Genomic DNA, 14551 nt, shown 5'->3' on the forward strand with positions numbered 1-14551 from the left:
TGTTTCCAAATATTAACTTGGTTTTAAGTTATTTGTAGACTTTTAATTATTGCTCCCACTTTTGCTTGAAAACCAACCTGGACCCCCTCCCCGTAGCGCCAGCAAAATGCCCTGAAGTACGTGACAGAGGAGTGGTGCCAGATCGAGTACGAACTGTTGCGGGAGCGAGGGTTGTGGGGCCCCCCCATCGGTTCCCATCTAGACAAATGGATGTTGGAGATGACAGAAGGGCCCTGCAGAATGAGGAAAAAAATGGTGCGAAATGATATGTTTTATAACCATTACCCTTATGTGCCAGAAACGGAGCAAGAGACCAACGTGGCGGTGAGTATTCAGAGTTAAATGTTCGTAATGGCTCTTAAGAAATTTTTCCTCTTGGCAAGCATTCTCCTCTCAGGTCGTTTACCTAAAATCTCTAATTTAGGAACTTCAGCAAACAGTGTCAGATTGATAACACAGGGTGGTGGGTGTGGGATGAAGCAGTGCAACAAGGCAGCGAGGAGACACCGTGACAGGCTCTGGGGCCGACTGCCAGGGTTTCCAGCCAGCCTCTGCCACTTCACTCGCTGAGTGACCTGGGACAGGCCACGAGCCACGCCAGGTTTCCATTTCCTTGTGCCTAAAATGGAGAAAGTAACAGTCCCATCTCAAAAGCTGTTAGGACTCAGTTGGTTAAAATTAGAGAGGTACTTCTGTGGTGCTTATTTGTGTGCCAGAAAGCATTCCGAGTGACTTACGTAAATAAACAGTGGCACTAAGCAGTATCCTTTGAAGAAATACAACAGCTAAAGAATAATAGCCTGAATATGTATCTTTCTCTGTATATCAAGAAACTTCATCACGGACTCCACAGGTTTAAAACACGGCAGAAGTTCTTTTTATTCAGAGAAGTCACCCTTTCCAAAGCCTTTCTTCAGACTTTTGCACATGGACTAGAAAAATTTCGTCCAAGCCGATGATGGCACAGGAATCGTGTTTTTAAGTTTAGGGAAATACACTCTCCTGGGCGTGGCTAGCTGGCTCAGTCAGTTCCTGGTCGTGAGTTCAAGCCTCGCATTGGGTGTAGAGCCTACTTAAAAACAAAAACAAGCAAACAAACAGAAGAAAAGTATACTTTCCCAAGAAAGCCACTACAAGTTTAAAAGAGAAACCACAAGACTATAAAATCCACTGAGTTCAATTCTGAAAACCCTCTTAACATTTCAAAATAGTAATTCAACTCTTCAGTGTCCAATAGTAATCCTTTGCCTCCAAAACGAAGTGCACTTTTGTCCTTAGAAAACTCATGTTTATTGTAGAATCACAGCTTTGGAAGCTGAAATGGGGTCTCACCTGTCATTTTATCCAGCTTCTTCATTCTGTTGTTTTAATGTGTAATCAATTGCAAAGACATTATTTATGAGGCATTTACCTGTGTTTGTACCTTGTCTCTGAAATGAAGTCCATATTTCACACTTGAGAGCACACCTGTGTTTGGACTAGCCACACTTCATGTGGTCAGTGGCTGCCATTCTAGACCAGAACAGCTCTAGAGAATTCCTGATTTTTAGACCACTGTTTCGTGACTTGTTCTTAATCTATACTCCTTTTTGATGAAAAATTCTTACATCTTCCTTTAATCTCATTTAAATTAAAAAAAATTAAAATTGTAGCTTTTAAAAGAATACAGTCTGGAAAAGCATCTTCTAAGAATTTCCTCCTCCCCAAGGATCTGATCACACTATGCTTCATGAAGACAGAATGGTGACTCTCTCTCAAGGGAATGTATTCCATGCTGTGTTTCACTCCAGTATTTAGCTGTCTTTGAAATAAATCTAGTGTAAACTCCTATACCCAGTTAGAAACCCAGATCACTACAGATCACTAAAGAATATTTGGGGTTTGTTTTTGGATATGTGGTTAATACAAAATGTTTAGAATTCTAAAAATGTTTAGAATCAAACATTTGCCAACTGTAGAAGTTTTATTATATTGTATTAAAAACTTCATTTCAAAACCTTTCATGGTTTAAATACTTTAAATATTTTAAATATTTTAAAATACATTCTTGACTTGATATTTGATTCTCTAGACAATTAAAGAAACTAAGATTTATAAAAGAAGCTTAGAACGTGGATCTTCTAATAAGTAGTTTGGGTTCTATAATGTGAGGGAAGCTTGCATTGTTCCAGTGACCCTTTTTTTCCTGCCAAAACCCTGGCTCTATTTATTTTGTACCCACTGATTTCACTACTGTTCTCATACTTCTTAGAATATATAGGGGTTCTAGGTGGCTCAGTGGGTTAAGCATCGGACTTCAGCTCAGGTCATGATCTCACAGTTCGTGGGTTTGAGCCTTGTGTTGGGCTCTGTGCTGACAGCTCAGAGCCTGGAGCCTGCTTCAGATTCTGTGTCTCCTTCTTTCTCTCTCTGCCCCTCCCATGCTCATGCTCTCTGTCTCTCAAAATGAATAAATGTTTAAAAAAATTTTTTAAAGAATATGGGTCTTAGACCTGCTAATAAATAGTTAAGATTTTTCAACATAACTTCCTAAAGTTCACTTTTCCCAGAGCTATTCCATTCTGTCAAGAATGTCATACTTGGTACAGCTGTAACTTAAAGCACCATAATCTCTAATACTAGTACACCATATTAAAAAAAATTAAAATCCACCCATATTTTGCAGCCTTTTACTAGCACCTACTTTTGTCTGAGCAAACCAGCAATACAGTCTCTAATTCTTAATCTTTTCCTCAAGTGAATAATTAAGACTTTAAGCCTGTAACAATCTGATAAAATATTTCTTGAGTCAACAGTCATTTAAATTGAATCCATTCAAGAATACTAAAATATAAGACAAATATGCTCTCCTAAAAATGTGACAAACCCACTATTTTTATTTAACTGAGGCATATGCTTTTGAGGCATATTTTTTACTTATATAACCATATTTTTATATTGTTTATTCCTTTCCTTCTTTATAACAGTGTCATTCAACTTTATAGAAGTATATTTAAACTTCCGTATCAGATAAAAACAAAATAACCTATTTGAAGTTCACACTTACAACCTTAGTATCATTAGCATTTTACGTAAGCAAAGGCGTTCACCATCCTAAGAAATCTAAACAGTCTCAGAAATAAGTATGTACCATATGGAACTTATTTTTCAGCCAGATGGGTTACATATTGGGAAATACAAGGCAGTCAAGAAAGGCTGCAGATACATTTACAGAAAAGGAAAGAGCAGGTGGGAAGGGGAGACAGTTACAGAATGTGGAATTTATGTGGCTTAGTCCATTCACGAGTCAAGGTTAATCTGAATCTGCTGTGATGAAATTTTCTGAATGACTAATTATTTTGTTTTTGCCAGTTCAGAATTCTTGTAAATTTAAAATGCCATTAAATGTCCACTTTTATTTTATGGAATATGCAGTCTGGCAATGTTTACAGCAAAGAAGATTCCAAAAAGTAGAAGCAGCTGCTCTCCTACTGACTTGTATCATAAGATCAAAAAAGAAGAGTAGGTGCTTACGAAGCACAGTGAGCTTGATGCTCTGCAGAGCAGTTTACGTGCAGTTTCATTACATCTCACCACAGTCCTCTGAAGTATAGTTAGTACTGTTTTCCCAGTTACACAGAGGAGGCATCAAAATGTAGAGAAGTTCTAGGGTGCATCCAGTAAGTAGTAGAGTAAGACATAGTATATAGGATGACAGTTCCTCAGAAGTTGAATCACTTTTGAAAAAGAAGAGATTCTAACCTTTGATGGTTTTGTGACATTATTGGTGAACAGTGAATTTCTTCCAGACAGAAACAGTATGCTAGGTTTTGTCTCTCTAATGCTAACAGAGTATCAGGAACTTAATCAGTGTTGAATGAATGGACATATCAGCACTCTTTCTCCTGAAATTATAGACTTTTCCATTGCTTTCTCATTTAGCATTCTGTAGAATTTTCCTAATTCTGAAACTTTTCTAGTAAAAAGGGCTAGAGCCAAATTATGACATTTGGGCCTAAAACTTATATAATTTGGGAGAGGGCTCTACAAGAAAAGGAGTGTAAACTTCGGGCTACAAAATTACTCGGACGCCTCTTTCCAGCCTTTTGAAAGGATCCCGTAGAAACTGAGAGCTGTTGAAGTTTAAGACTTTCCTTTTGGGGGGCGTCTGGGTGGCTCAGTAGTTTAATCATCAGACTTGATTTTGGTTCAGGTCATGGTCTTGCGGTTTGTGGGTTCAAGCCCCGCGTTGGGCTTTGCACTGGCAGTTAGGAGCCTGCTTGGGATTCTCTCTGCCCCTCCCACTCACACTGTCTCTGTCTCTGTTTCTCTCAAAATAAAAATAAAAAAGACTTTCCTTTTGGGATAATTTCCATTACTAAAACAGCTATGCTAAATTGCACTGTAATTCTATATTTTTTATTAAAGTTTTTTTGAGAGAAAGTGCATTCGTGAGTGGGGGAGGGGGAAGAGAGAGAGAATCCCAAGCAGACTTGGGGCTCGATTTCACAAATCATGAGATTATGACCTGAGCCGAAATCACGAGTTGGACACCCAACTGACTGAGCCACCCCAGTGCCCCTGTAATTCTGTATTTTAGGTGGTAATGTCAGTTGTAGATGTTGTTAAGATGTGAGCAGAGGATATGATGAAAATATAAAAATCAGGGGCTTTTAAGCAATTGTGTCATTACTCTGAATCCTAAGTAAGGAGAATAAGATTCCATATTTTGCCATTTTAAAAAAATTGTATTTAGATATGAAAACCAGGTTTTAATTCTGTGGTCTCCTTATTTTCACAGAATTTATTTTCATAGAATAATTATCTCAAACAAGTGTTCTATTATTTGCAATTACCACCAGGGTGAAGACCCCATTGCCTACCTATTAATTTCGGGCTGCTTGGGACAGAAGAGTAATCAACTTACTAGAAGCTTCCTTTTCTAATTAAGGGAGTCTCCTGTGGCTGCTGTCACATATATTTTTTGTTTAATATACAGATGTCACAGGATTCCTAGAAACTAAGCAACTCATTCAGGAAATGCCATTGTCAGCATTATAGAAAAATGTGAAGAAAAATGGCTGAAGAATTGTTTTCTAGAAATTCTGACTTTGAAAGTTTTAGATTTCTGTGTAAACAATTATAATTTAGTTATAATTTTTTTTAGTGAAAGAGAGGTATGATAATATTAAAGTTATTGGTATAGCTTATCTCTTTACTGTTGATTGAATGCTGTGCCTTGTAGTGAAACAAGAGCCTCAGTGAGTGGATCAATGAGCAAGTATGTATTAGACTGGCACTATACCCTATGCTGCAGGGAAAATAAAGCGTGTGCATTTCAGACCCTGCCAGCATTCTGGTTGGTGATAAATAGTGGACATCAAAGTTGCATTTGCCAATAGGAATTTGTTCATTTTGCTATATTGGTCTATCACACATCCAGCAATCTATCTTAGTCTTTTTTAATGAATTTCAGAGAGAGTTGCAGAGTCAGTACCCTTCACCCCTTAATATTACACATGCATATCAATAATTAGAATTCAGTTTTTGTTTATAATTCTTTTTTTATTGGCGTAAATTTTACATACATTGAGATATACAAATCTTAAGTACCATTGTATATTCACATGTGTGTATTTTATACTCGTGTAGCCAGTACCCTTACCAAGATAGAAAACATGGATATGTATTTTAAAGATTATTCTTCATTACAAGGTATGCTTTTAAAAGTTTGCTTTTAAAGATAAACATTTATTAAAACCATGTGAAGTATTTGAAAGAATGCCCAGTAGTCCAGTGTGTATTTTGCCTAGGGAAGAAACCCTTGTGAAGTCATTTTGCTGACGCATGTTTACCGTGGGGAAAGGTACTAGAAGTCAACTCCAGATAAGAAGGAAGAAAAATTGGGAGTAGTTCTTGGGTGCATTATTGTCTGTATGTAGCTATCCGTGTAGGTTTACATGCATAAGCCCAACACGACAGCTCAAAAGAAATTGCCTTCTTGTTAGTTGAGATTTTATTCTGAGAGTAAAATATATAGCTGCCACCTAATATTTTTGGAAGTGCTCTTTACAAAACTTTTGGCCTGGAGACTGATGGCCCAGTCTCCCTTTTGCTTTCAGCCATTCTGGGGTTGTAGGTGGGAAAGTAGTAAAGAAAGTAGGGCATTGGGCTTTTAGGGGAGAAAAGCACCTCATGATTTCTGTGGTGTGGGGTTTTGGAGATAATGGTGTAAACCAGTTACTCCCGTTATGAAACAGACATAAGGATAAGCACAGTGAAAGGCAGGTGGAAGGTAATAGCTAGCATTAGATTCTATTATCCAGTTTTCTGTTTTTTTCCTTTTGAAGCCATATAGACTTGCCTGTCAATCATCCATGACATTGGCCGCCTATGCTGAGGTTTTGTCTGTGATTTTTCAGTTAGTCCTGTTCAGTTAGCCTTGAGAATTTTAGTGTAGTTTTTACTTTAAAACTACTTTGGATAATTAAAAAATAGTAACGATAATCACATGAATTTTGAGTGTGTCTTCCATATGTCATACAATCCTCAGGAAATTTTTATTTTTGTGGTGTTCTTTATGTTGTTGTTGTTTTGGGGTTTGTTTTTTTTTTTTTTTTTTTTTTTCTGATGTGTCTATACTTAATACCCTGTTTTCAGTCTGAGGTCCCAAGTAAACAGCCCGAGACACCTGATGATATCATTCCTCAAAAGGTAAAACACAAATTACCATAAGAGAATGCAAAATACTTGCAGTTTTCTTTGTTTTGTTTTTGTTTTTTTAGTGCATGGTAGACTAGACTAACATAAAAGATTGACTTTCAATTTGTTCTTGTAAGTTCCTTAGAGTTGAAAGGTTGGTGTCATTCGTGCTGAGAGATGTCCTAGTCTTTCTCGGCTTTATTCTAATTAGCTTTCTAGGGCCTGTCTGCTGCTCACTAACAGGTTGAGTGTTCGCTGCTCTCACCACAAAATGTGTATTGCTTCACGTATGAACTAACAAGTTCTGACGCATGTTAGTAATGGGCAGCCTGACACCCTCAACTTTTTTTTTCACTTACTCATTTAATTCCTCCAGATACTAAATAGTGTGTATTTTGAGAATACAAGAAGTATCCTCTTCTAAAAATTATTTTTTCAACCAGAAGGCTTTAATGAAAACTAAGATATACATAGATCACTTAAAAAAATTTTTTAGCTTACTTTAAGTTTAAAAATATACAATTATTTTCTTTTTCCAGAAAGATTCAGTACCTTACTCAGTTTAAAAAAAAAAAAAAAAAAAAGTGATTCTTTAGAACACAGAAAACTACCTCCAAATATTTAGGGAATAAGGCTTATATTTCCAAGTTGAAGTCCTTAACCAAGTAGATGTTCCCCCATCTACTCATTGTCTTGCCCATAACTAACTATGCTTTCATCTTTTTAAAAGAACAATTTTGAGTTGAAGATAACACTGTTATACTTAAGGTAGAAGAATTGGTACACTACAAAGTTTACTACCTTTCTTTCATTTCAAAACTATTGCAGTATTATTAGTTTGCTTATCAGATTAGTCCTTCCATCATTGTAATATTATTTTACCTCATTTTAATAGTTTCCTATGTTATATATTTCACTTTCCATTTATTGCATATCATTCCTCAGTTAGCTTGCTGCTCTCCTGACTCTGTACCTAAAGTTCAAAGGGCATTGTGGCTTCAGTTATGTAGTTTTTTTAATCTCAAAATTGGTTCAGTATTTAAGTCTAAATATTCCAATTGGACATTTATTTTCCGCTTAAGTTGGAAATCATTTGTTTAAAAAGGTCTTGCTTGAAAAAGCATTATAGTGGAAAGTATATATTGACTACTTGAGTTGAAGAGTAAGCCAACGGAATATTTTTAATTACCTATTCTTATTCATGAGAAATGAAAAGTGAAATAATGTTTAGAAAGGGAAGGTTTTAAAGCATGATTCAAACTCCATCTTTTTTTTTAATTGTTAATCCAAAGTCTGGGTCTCATTCTAATTGAGGAACCTCTATACATATATTCTCCCTGTGGTTTTACAGTTTTGTAGGACATTTTAGACCTTATTTTTTCCATTATATTTTTAAGAAAAAAGGTCTGGGTCAATTGAAGACTTTATTTTTAGGTTAAATATTAATTATTTTGAAAAAGAAACACTCTTGAATCGTATTCCAAAAATATCTTTTCTAATGTTTCTAGGTAATAAATTTCTTTTTCAAGATGGACTTATATATGTTCTTAATATACTCAGTTAGTAGACTTATGGATCATGTTATTTTTACACAACAAACAACAGGAATGTTTTAGCAAATTGAATGTATCAGCTTGGAGGGGCAGGCCAGCCAAAGAGCACCATCTGGCCTAAAGCTGGTTGATTCCATCTTGGGTCAGAATGCTCTAAAATTTCTAGAATTTTAGTGATAACTGGGAATATGGGGAAGAACAGTGCAGTTCTAAGTCTTTACCTCCAGATATCTGAAATAAACACAGGCACAGATGATTCCAACAGAATGGATGGGCCTTTAGGCCTGACTATTTAACTTTATTTTGCAAAGTTCCAGGCTCCTCACAAACCAGACATCCTCTTGCAACTTGATGCTCTCCAACACTGGGTGTTCTCTTTACTGTCTAAGAAGGTTTTCTAATACATCTACTACAGTGAGGCCATGCAGTACTAACATGAAAACATTATTTGACTAGAGGTGATTTATTTCTATTTCAAGAAGAAAAACTGCTAATAATGTTTTTTTTAACTTATGTATGTTTTAAAAACCAATACAATTTAAAAGTAGAGAAACTTAACCCAAAAGTGTATGGATTTTTTGTGTATAAATATAGTCTGTCAAAAATCCCTTTAAAAAGGTAACACATAATGAAGTCTTGACACCATACCTTCCCTAGGAAGCTTATATTTTAATTCTGAAAATAACTACCTGAATCCTTTTCTTCCGTTATTTCTTAGAAACCTGCTCGATACAGAAGAGCTGTAAGTTATGACAGTAAAGAATACTACATGCGACTAGCCTCTGGCAATCCAGCCATTGTCCAGGATGCCATTGTGGAGAGTTCAGAAGGTGAAGCTACACAGCAAGAACCAGAGCATGGCGAAGATACTATTGCTAAGGTCAAAGGTCAGCCTTCCTCTTGGATTTAGTTAAAAATGACTTTGGATCGTCTCTTACATTAGAATTTTTATGAAAATATGAGCTACTGCAAAGAGTAGGGCCAACCCTAGGGATAAAAGTATCCATTCATATTTTACAATTTCACTCTTCTTAAAAATTGATTTCTATATTAGAACTAAAGAGACTGGCTCTTCTTTCTTGTCTACAGATAGATAGAATGTGCCTATTGGCCTGATAGTTTGTTTTTAGTTCATTTGGCAGAACTCTCAGTGTTACCTGATACTTTAATCCAATGCCCCGATAACCAAATAAATATTTATAAAATTAAAACAACTACTAAATGTGTTATTAGTGCATGTTAGACAATAGGTAAGAAATTTCTTCCTGTGAGCTAAGACAGATTATTCCAAATCTGTGCTTTATGAGCTTAGTAAAACATACCTGAGATGATGAATTAGACATGGACTTTTTGATTCTGTACTTTTATATATGTGTGCCCCCCTCCCCCCTTCCTGCAGCTTTTCCATGATCTAAATCTTAACAAACCCCACCAGACCTTGAAGACACTGGTCAGATTTCAAATCCTCCTTCTCTGAAGCCTTTTCCAACTTCCCTGTCCACCGAGAACATTTTGCTCATATCTCTTACAGCAATTTCAGTGTTTTTCACTGCTTTATGTTTTCTAAACATAAGTTTCTCAGAGGCAAGAGATCCTTTTTCTTCTCACCAATGACTTTTGGCACATGCCCAATGCAAAATGGGGATTCAGTCAATATTGAATAAGTAAATCGGTCCATTGTTTTAACTCCTTTAAGCCTCTGATTCATGATAAATTCAAAAGTCTTGGCATATTCTGTAAACAAAGCCTCAGAATATAAATTGAGGACTTCAAATTAAAAATAAATTTCAGATCTAGTTGATTAAAAAACATAGTATATGACCATGTCAACGAAACACCCCATCAAAAATTGTGATCCGTCTCTCTTATTATTATAATATTCATCTTCTCATTGTGACTATGACTTCGTAAGCCTTTCGTAATCTAACATTTTCCTAGAATCCTTGAAACTTGTAGTAGTTGAGCAAGGTTTATAGTCTTCTAATTTTCTTGACATTGCCCCAGCACAGTTACACAAGTGGGTCCAAAGCTGAATTTACTTAATATAAGCTAAGGTATACTTCAGAGTTAGTCAGATGACCTGTGTTTGGGTCATTGGCACTTGGCTTGGCCTCATTTTCCTAATCTCCAATGGAGGTAAAACCACAAATTTTGGTGTCCCTACTGTGTTGTGCATGGTATTATGCTAGACATAGAATTGGAAGTTTTGATTTATTAAAAATAATGCAACTATAGAGGCATCTGGCTGGCTCAGTCAGTACAGCATCTGACTCTTGATATGGGGGTTGTGAATTCAAGCCTCACGTTGGGCGTAGAACTTAACTTTCAAAAAAAAAAAAAAAAATATATATATATATATGAGTATATATATAAGCTTTTCTCCCTTGTGGATATTCTCAGCAGGACTTGATCTCTCTTGCTTACTTATTATACTCTTTCATATATAAAAAGAAGGTTCTTCTCGGGGCGCCTGGGTGGCTCAGTCGGTTTGGCATCCGACTTCGGCTTAGGTCATGATCTCACCGTTCGTGAGTTCGAGCCCCGCGTCGGGCTCTGTGCTGACAGCTCAGAGCCTGGAGCCTGCTTTGGATTCTGTGTCTCCCTCTCTCTCTGTTCCTACCCTGCTCATGCTCTGTCTCTCTCTGTCTCAAAAATAAATAAAAACATTAAAATTTAAAAAAAAAGAAGAAGAAGGTTCTTCTCAAGGCAGAGCAGAACCTCTGATAACTCATGCTCAAAGGATAAGATTCTAAAAGGCTGGGGGCGCCTGGGTGGCGCAGTCGGTTAAGCGTCCGACTTCAGCCAGGTCACAATCTCGCGGTCCGTGAGTTCGAGCCCCGCGTCGGGCTCTGGGCTGATGGCTCAGAGCCTGGAGCCTGTTTCCGATTCTGTGTCTCCCTCTCTCTCTGCCCCTCCCCCGTTCATGCTCTGTCTCTCTCTGTCCCAAAAATAAATAAACGTTGAAAAAAAAAATTTTTTTTTAATAAAAAATAAAAAAATAAATAAAAGGCTGACTTAAGCTTTTGCAACATTCTTAGCACAATTATCATTGGTGGGTGTAACATGACTTTTTGGGACAAGTATAGAATATTAATTAAGTGTTGGGTTTAGAGTGTATTTTGAGTGTTTCTCATACTTTGGCATCTCATCAACTGATTTTAATGTCATCTCCTGTGGTTATTAATAAAATTTTCAAAATATAGACAGTAGAATGTTTCCTTAACCTGCAAATTAGGTCACCTGTCCTGTATTTTAAAGAATTGTATTTTTTTTTTAATTTTTTTTTTCAACGTTTATTTATTTTTGGGACAGAGAGAGACAGAGCATGAACGGGGGAGGGGCAGAGAGAGAGGGAGACACAGAATCGGAAACAGGCTCCAGGCTCTGAGCCATCAGCCCAGAGCCCAACGCGGGGCTCGAACTCACGGACCGCGAGATCGTGACCTGGCTGAAGTCGGACGCTTAACCGACTGCGCCACCCAGGCGCCTCAAGAATTGTATTTTTTAATGATGTGATGATTTGATCACCTTGATTCATATATGAATGACCATATTGCTGCTTGTTACATAAGTCTTGAAATAGTCCTCATTGGGCCTTCCATGTAGGTGGGATCTCTTATAATCATATTTATAACTTGCTGTCTTTAATTTTGTTTCTGATAGTGATTGATCATTTGTTTATGATACTTCCTCAATGACACCTGTCCATAAGAAACACCATTCTTACTATTAATTATGCTAAGCTCTCTATCATCATCTGACACTTATTTAGTATTTACTATTAAATACAATGCTAAGCATGAATAAGCAATTAAATCCTCCCAACAGCCCTCTAAGATAGATGGTATTTTTGTCCCAGTTTTATAGATGACGAAACTGAAGTTCAGAGAAGGCAGATAGATAATTCTCCAGGGTCACATAACTATTTCACTTTAGGGCCTATGTCTTCAATCACTGCATTGTGCTGCCTCCCTGTACCTTTCAGAGTTACCTCATTTCAGAAATATGTGGGAGAGACTGCCTGAGCCCAAACTGCTTCCCAAATGGCCCCTGCAAGGTCACATGGCTGTCATGGTTATTATCCCATAGGTCTGGTCAAGCCTCCTCTAAAACGGTCTCGATCCGCACCTGATGGAGGAGATGAGGAGAGCCAGGAGCAACTACAAGACCAGATTGCTGAGGGCAGCTCTATAGAGGAGGAGGAGAAAACAGACAATGCTACCCTACTGCGCCTTTTGGAGGAAGGAGAAAAGGTACTGTGCTTCTAAAAAGTAAGGATTGTATTTAAGTGACTTGTTTCCATTTTACAAGACTAACTGATAGGTATTTATCTGGTGGCAGAAGATAAATATTTTAGCCCCTAAAATGAAATACAGGGTGAATAGTAGGCAGCCTTTTGGATTCAGTACTCTACATCTGTCATTTTCAGGATTTTCTGACCGATCTGAACACACTAAACAGCACAAAGCTTCATCAAATACAGTATTAACATTGATACCTAGTTTACTCTATCTCTGTACCCTTTATTAGACTATACTTATTGCCATAATTTTCTCTTTCAAACCCATGCACGCAACCCACTCAGTAATCTGGTCTTGTTTTGTTTTGTTTTGTTTTGTTTTTTTAAACACCTCCATAGTTCCATTAACCATGTACAAGCATCTTCAGCCCATCCGTATCATCATCCCCAGGCTTATATTTAAGCCCCATCTCCTTCACTCGCAGAAGACCGCCTTACCTTTCTACTTCTCTCCCGACCTCTTACACCCTGCTGACCTGTTCAGGCTCACTTCACTGACTCTGCCTTATAAGCCTAATAAGCTTATAAGCAGCACTCTGTGCCCCACAGTTGACCACATCCATAATACTAGTGCTTTACTCTGTGCTTTACTCACTGTGTTTTCTGCCAAGATGCCCCTCTTTCCATCACGTGCATAATAATCTATCCTGGGGGCTCCCATTTGGTACAATCTCATTTCCCATGATCTTTTTAATACTCAGATGTAGGAGGCTTTCTTTGATTGTCTTGCCAGCTCAGGCTTGCTTGGATACCCCTCCCCTGTGCTCTTACAGTGCCTTGTATGTATCGTTCTCCTTTATCATGTCATGAATGTTCCTGTGCCTATCTCTTCCCATAGGCAGGGAGCTCCTTATAGCCAGGCAGTGTTTCTTATTCCAATCCCCATTGCCTTACACAGTTCCAATCACCTAATAGATACCCAATAAACTTCTGAAGGAAGAAGTGATTAGTTGAGTAAATAAAAGAATAAATAAATGAAGGAATGAGTGAGTTAAACATGTAGTGAATATTGACTTTTTAAAGTGTGGTCTTTTTGCCTCTCATATTAGGCCTTAGTGTAACCCTTGAAATCTTACCCACTAAGGTATAACCAGAACTTAGGGTATGATTTTTAAAATTCTGTTTGAATATATGGCTTAATTAATCTTGAATGAAAATATTTTTAAAAATCATGTAATTATAAAAGTACATGAGGTCTGAAGCAAGCACAAGAGAGGCTTCTGAAGTCTTGGGAATGTTCTGTTTCTTAATCTGGATGCTGGCTGTATCATATTTTTAGCATTTGAAAATTCACCAAGCTATGCACTTACAAAAAACATTTTTGTGTTTGTATCTTACACTACAATAGAATGATTTTCAAAGTATTGGGTTTTTTTCCTATAACCTTCTACATTTTTATTATAAAAGTAGTTCAGATGTGTTGAAAATTGACTACGTTTGCATGTTTTAGAAAAATCTGTTTTCTAACACTCATTTTTCAAACTTTTAATCTCATTAAGTACAGTTTTTGCTCTAATTGATTTACGTTTAAATAGTGCAAGAAGTATATTCAGACTGACATTTGTTTGACTCTAGATTGGTTGCTGATATTTTTTCCTTGACTCATGTTGAACTGAGTTTAAGCAAGAAGGAACTAGATCTTGCCCGTTGGAAAGAGAACAATACTTACATTGAGAGATTTAGCAACTCTTTTTGACTATGAGGAAAATACAACTTCTGCCAAGTTTGGCTTTGTACAATGGCAGAGCAGTCTGCCAGGCAGGCAGGACCCCAGGTGGGGAGCGAATAGGGACAAATGTCACAGTCCCCATTCCGGGAGATATCGTGTAAAAAGACGAAAGTGAGTTGCGTAAAAGAGAAGATCACCAACAGTCTCTAACACGATTACATATGTTATCTCTGTAACTCTCACAACAAGCCAGTGTTGATTTGAAATTCACAAATGCAGACAGAGAGGCCCAGAGAAATTAAGAAAGTTGGCTAAATCCACAACTAAGTGTCAGGACTAGGGGGATTC

The 14551-nt window shown here is 37.1% G+C and overlaps 1 protein-coding gene across 8 annotated transcripts in view; it reads left to right on the forward strand.

Annotated features, from left to right (window-relative positions):
- Positions 1–14551, forward strand: part of WDFY3 (WD repeat and FYVE domain containing 3) — a 244267-nt gene that overhangs the window by 188291 nt on the left and 41425 nt on the right. For 6 of the 8 annotated variants that reach the window (XM_030313522.1, XM_030313515.2, XM_030313516.2 and 3 more), the window contains 4 exons: positions 97–324; positions 6640–6693; positions 8953–9121; positions 12324–12487. In XM_030313522.1, the coding sequence (XP_030169382.1) occupies positions 97–324; positions 6640–6693; positions 8953–9121; positions 12324–12487 (615 nt within the window). The remainder of the gene's footprint in view (positions 1–96; positions 325–6639; positions 6694–8952; positions 9122–12323; positions 12488–14551) is intronic. The other 2 variants (XM_030313518.2, XM_030313520.2) reach the window with 1 other exon arrangement.

Source organism: Lynx canadensis, chromosome B1 (assembly GCF_007474595.2).
Source record: "Lynx canadensis isolate LIC74 chromosome B1, mLynCan4.pri.v2, whole genome shotgun sequence".
NCBI classification, from domain to species: Eukaryota; Metazoa; Chordata; class Mammalia; order Carnivora; family Felidae; genus Lynx; species Lynx canadensis.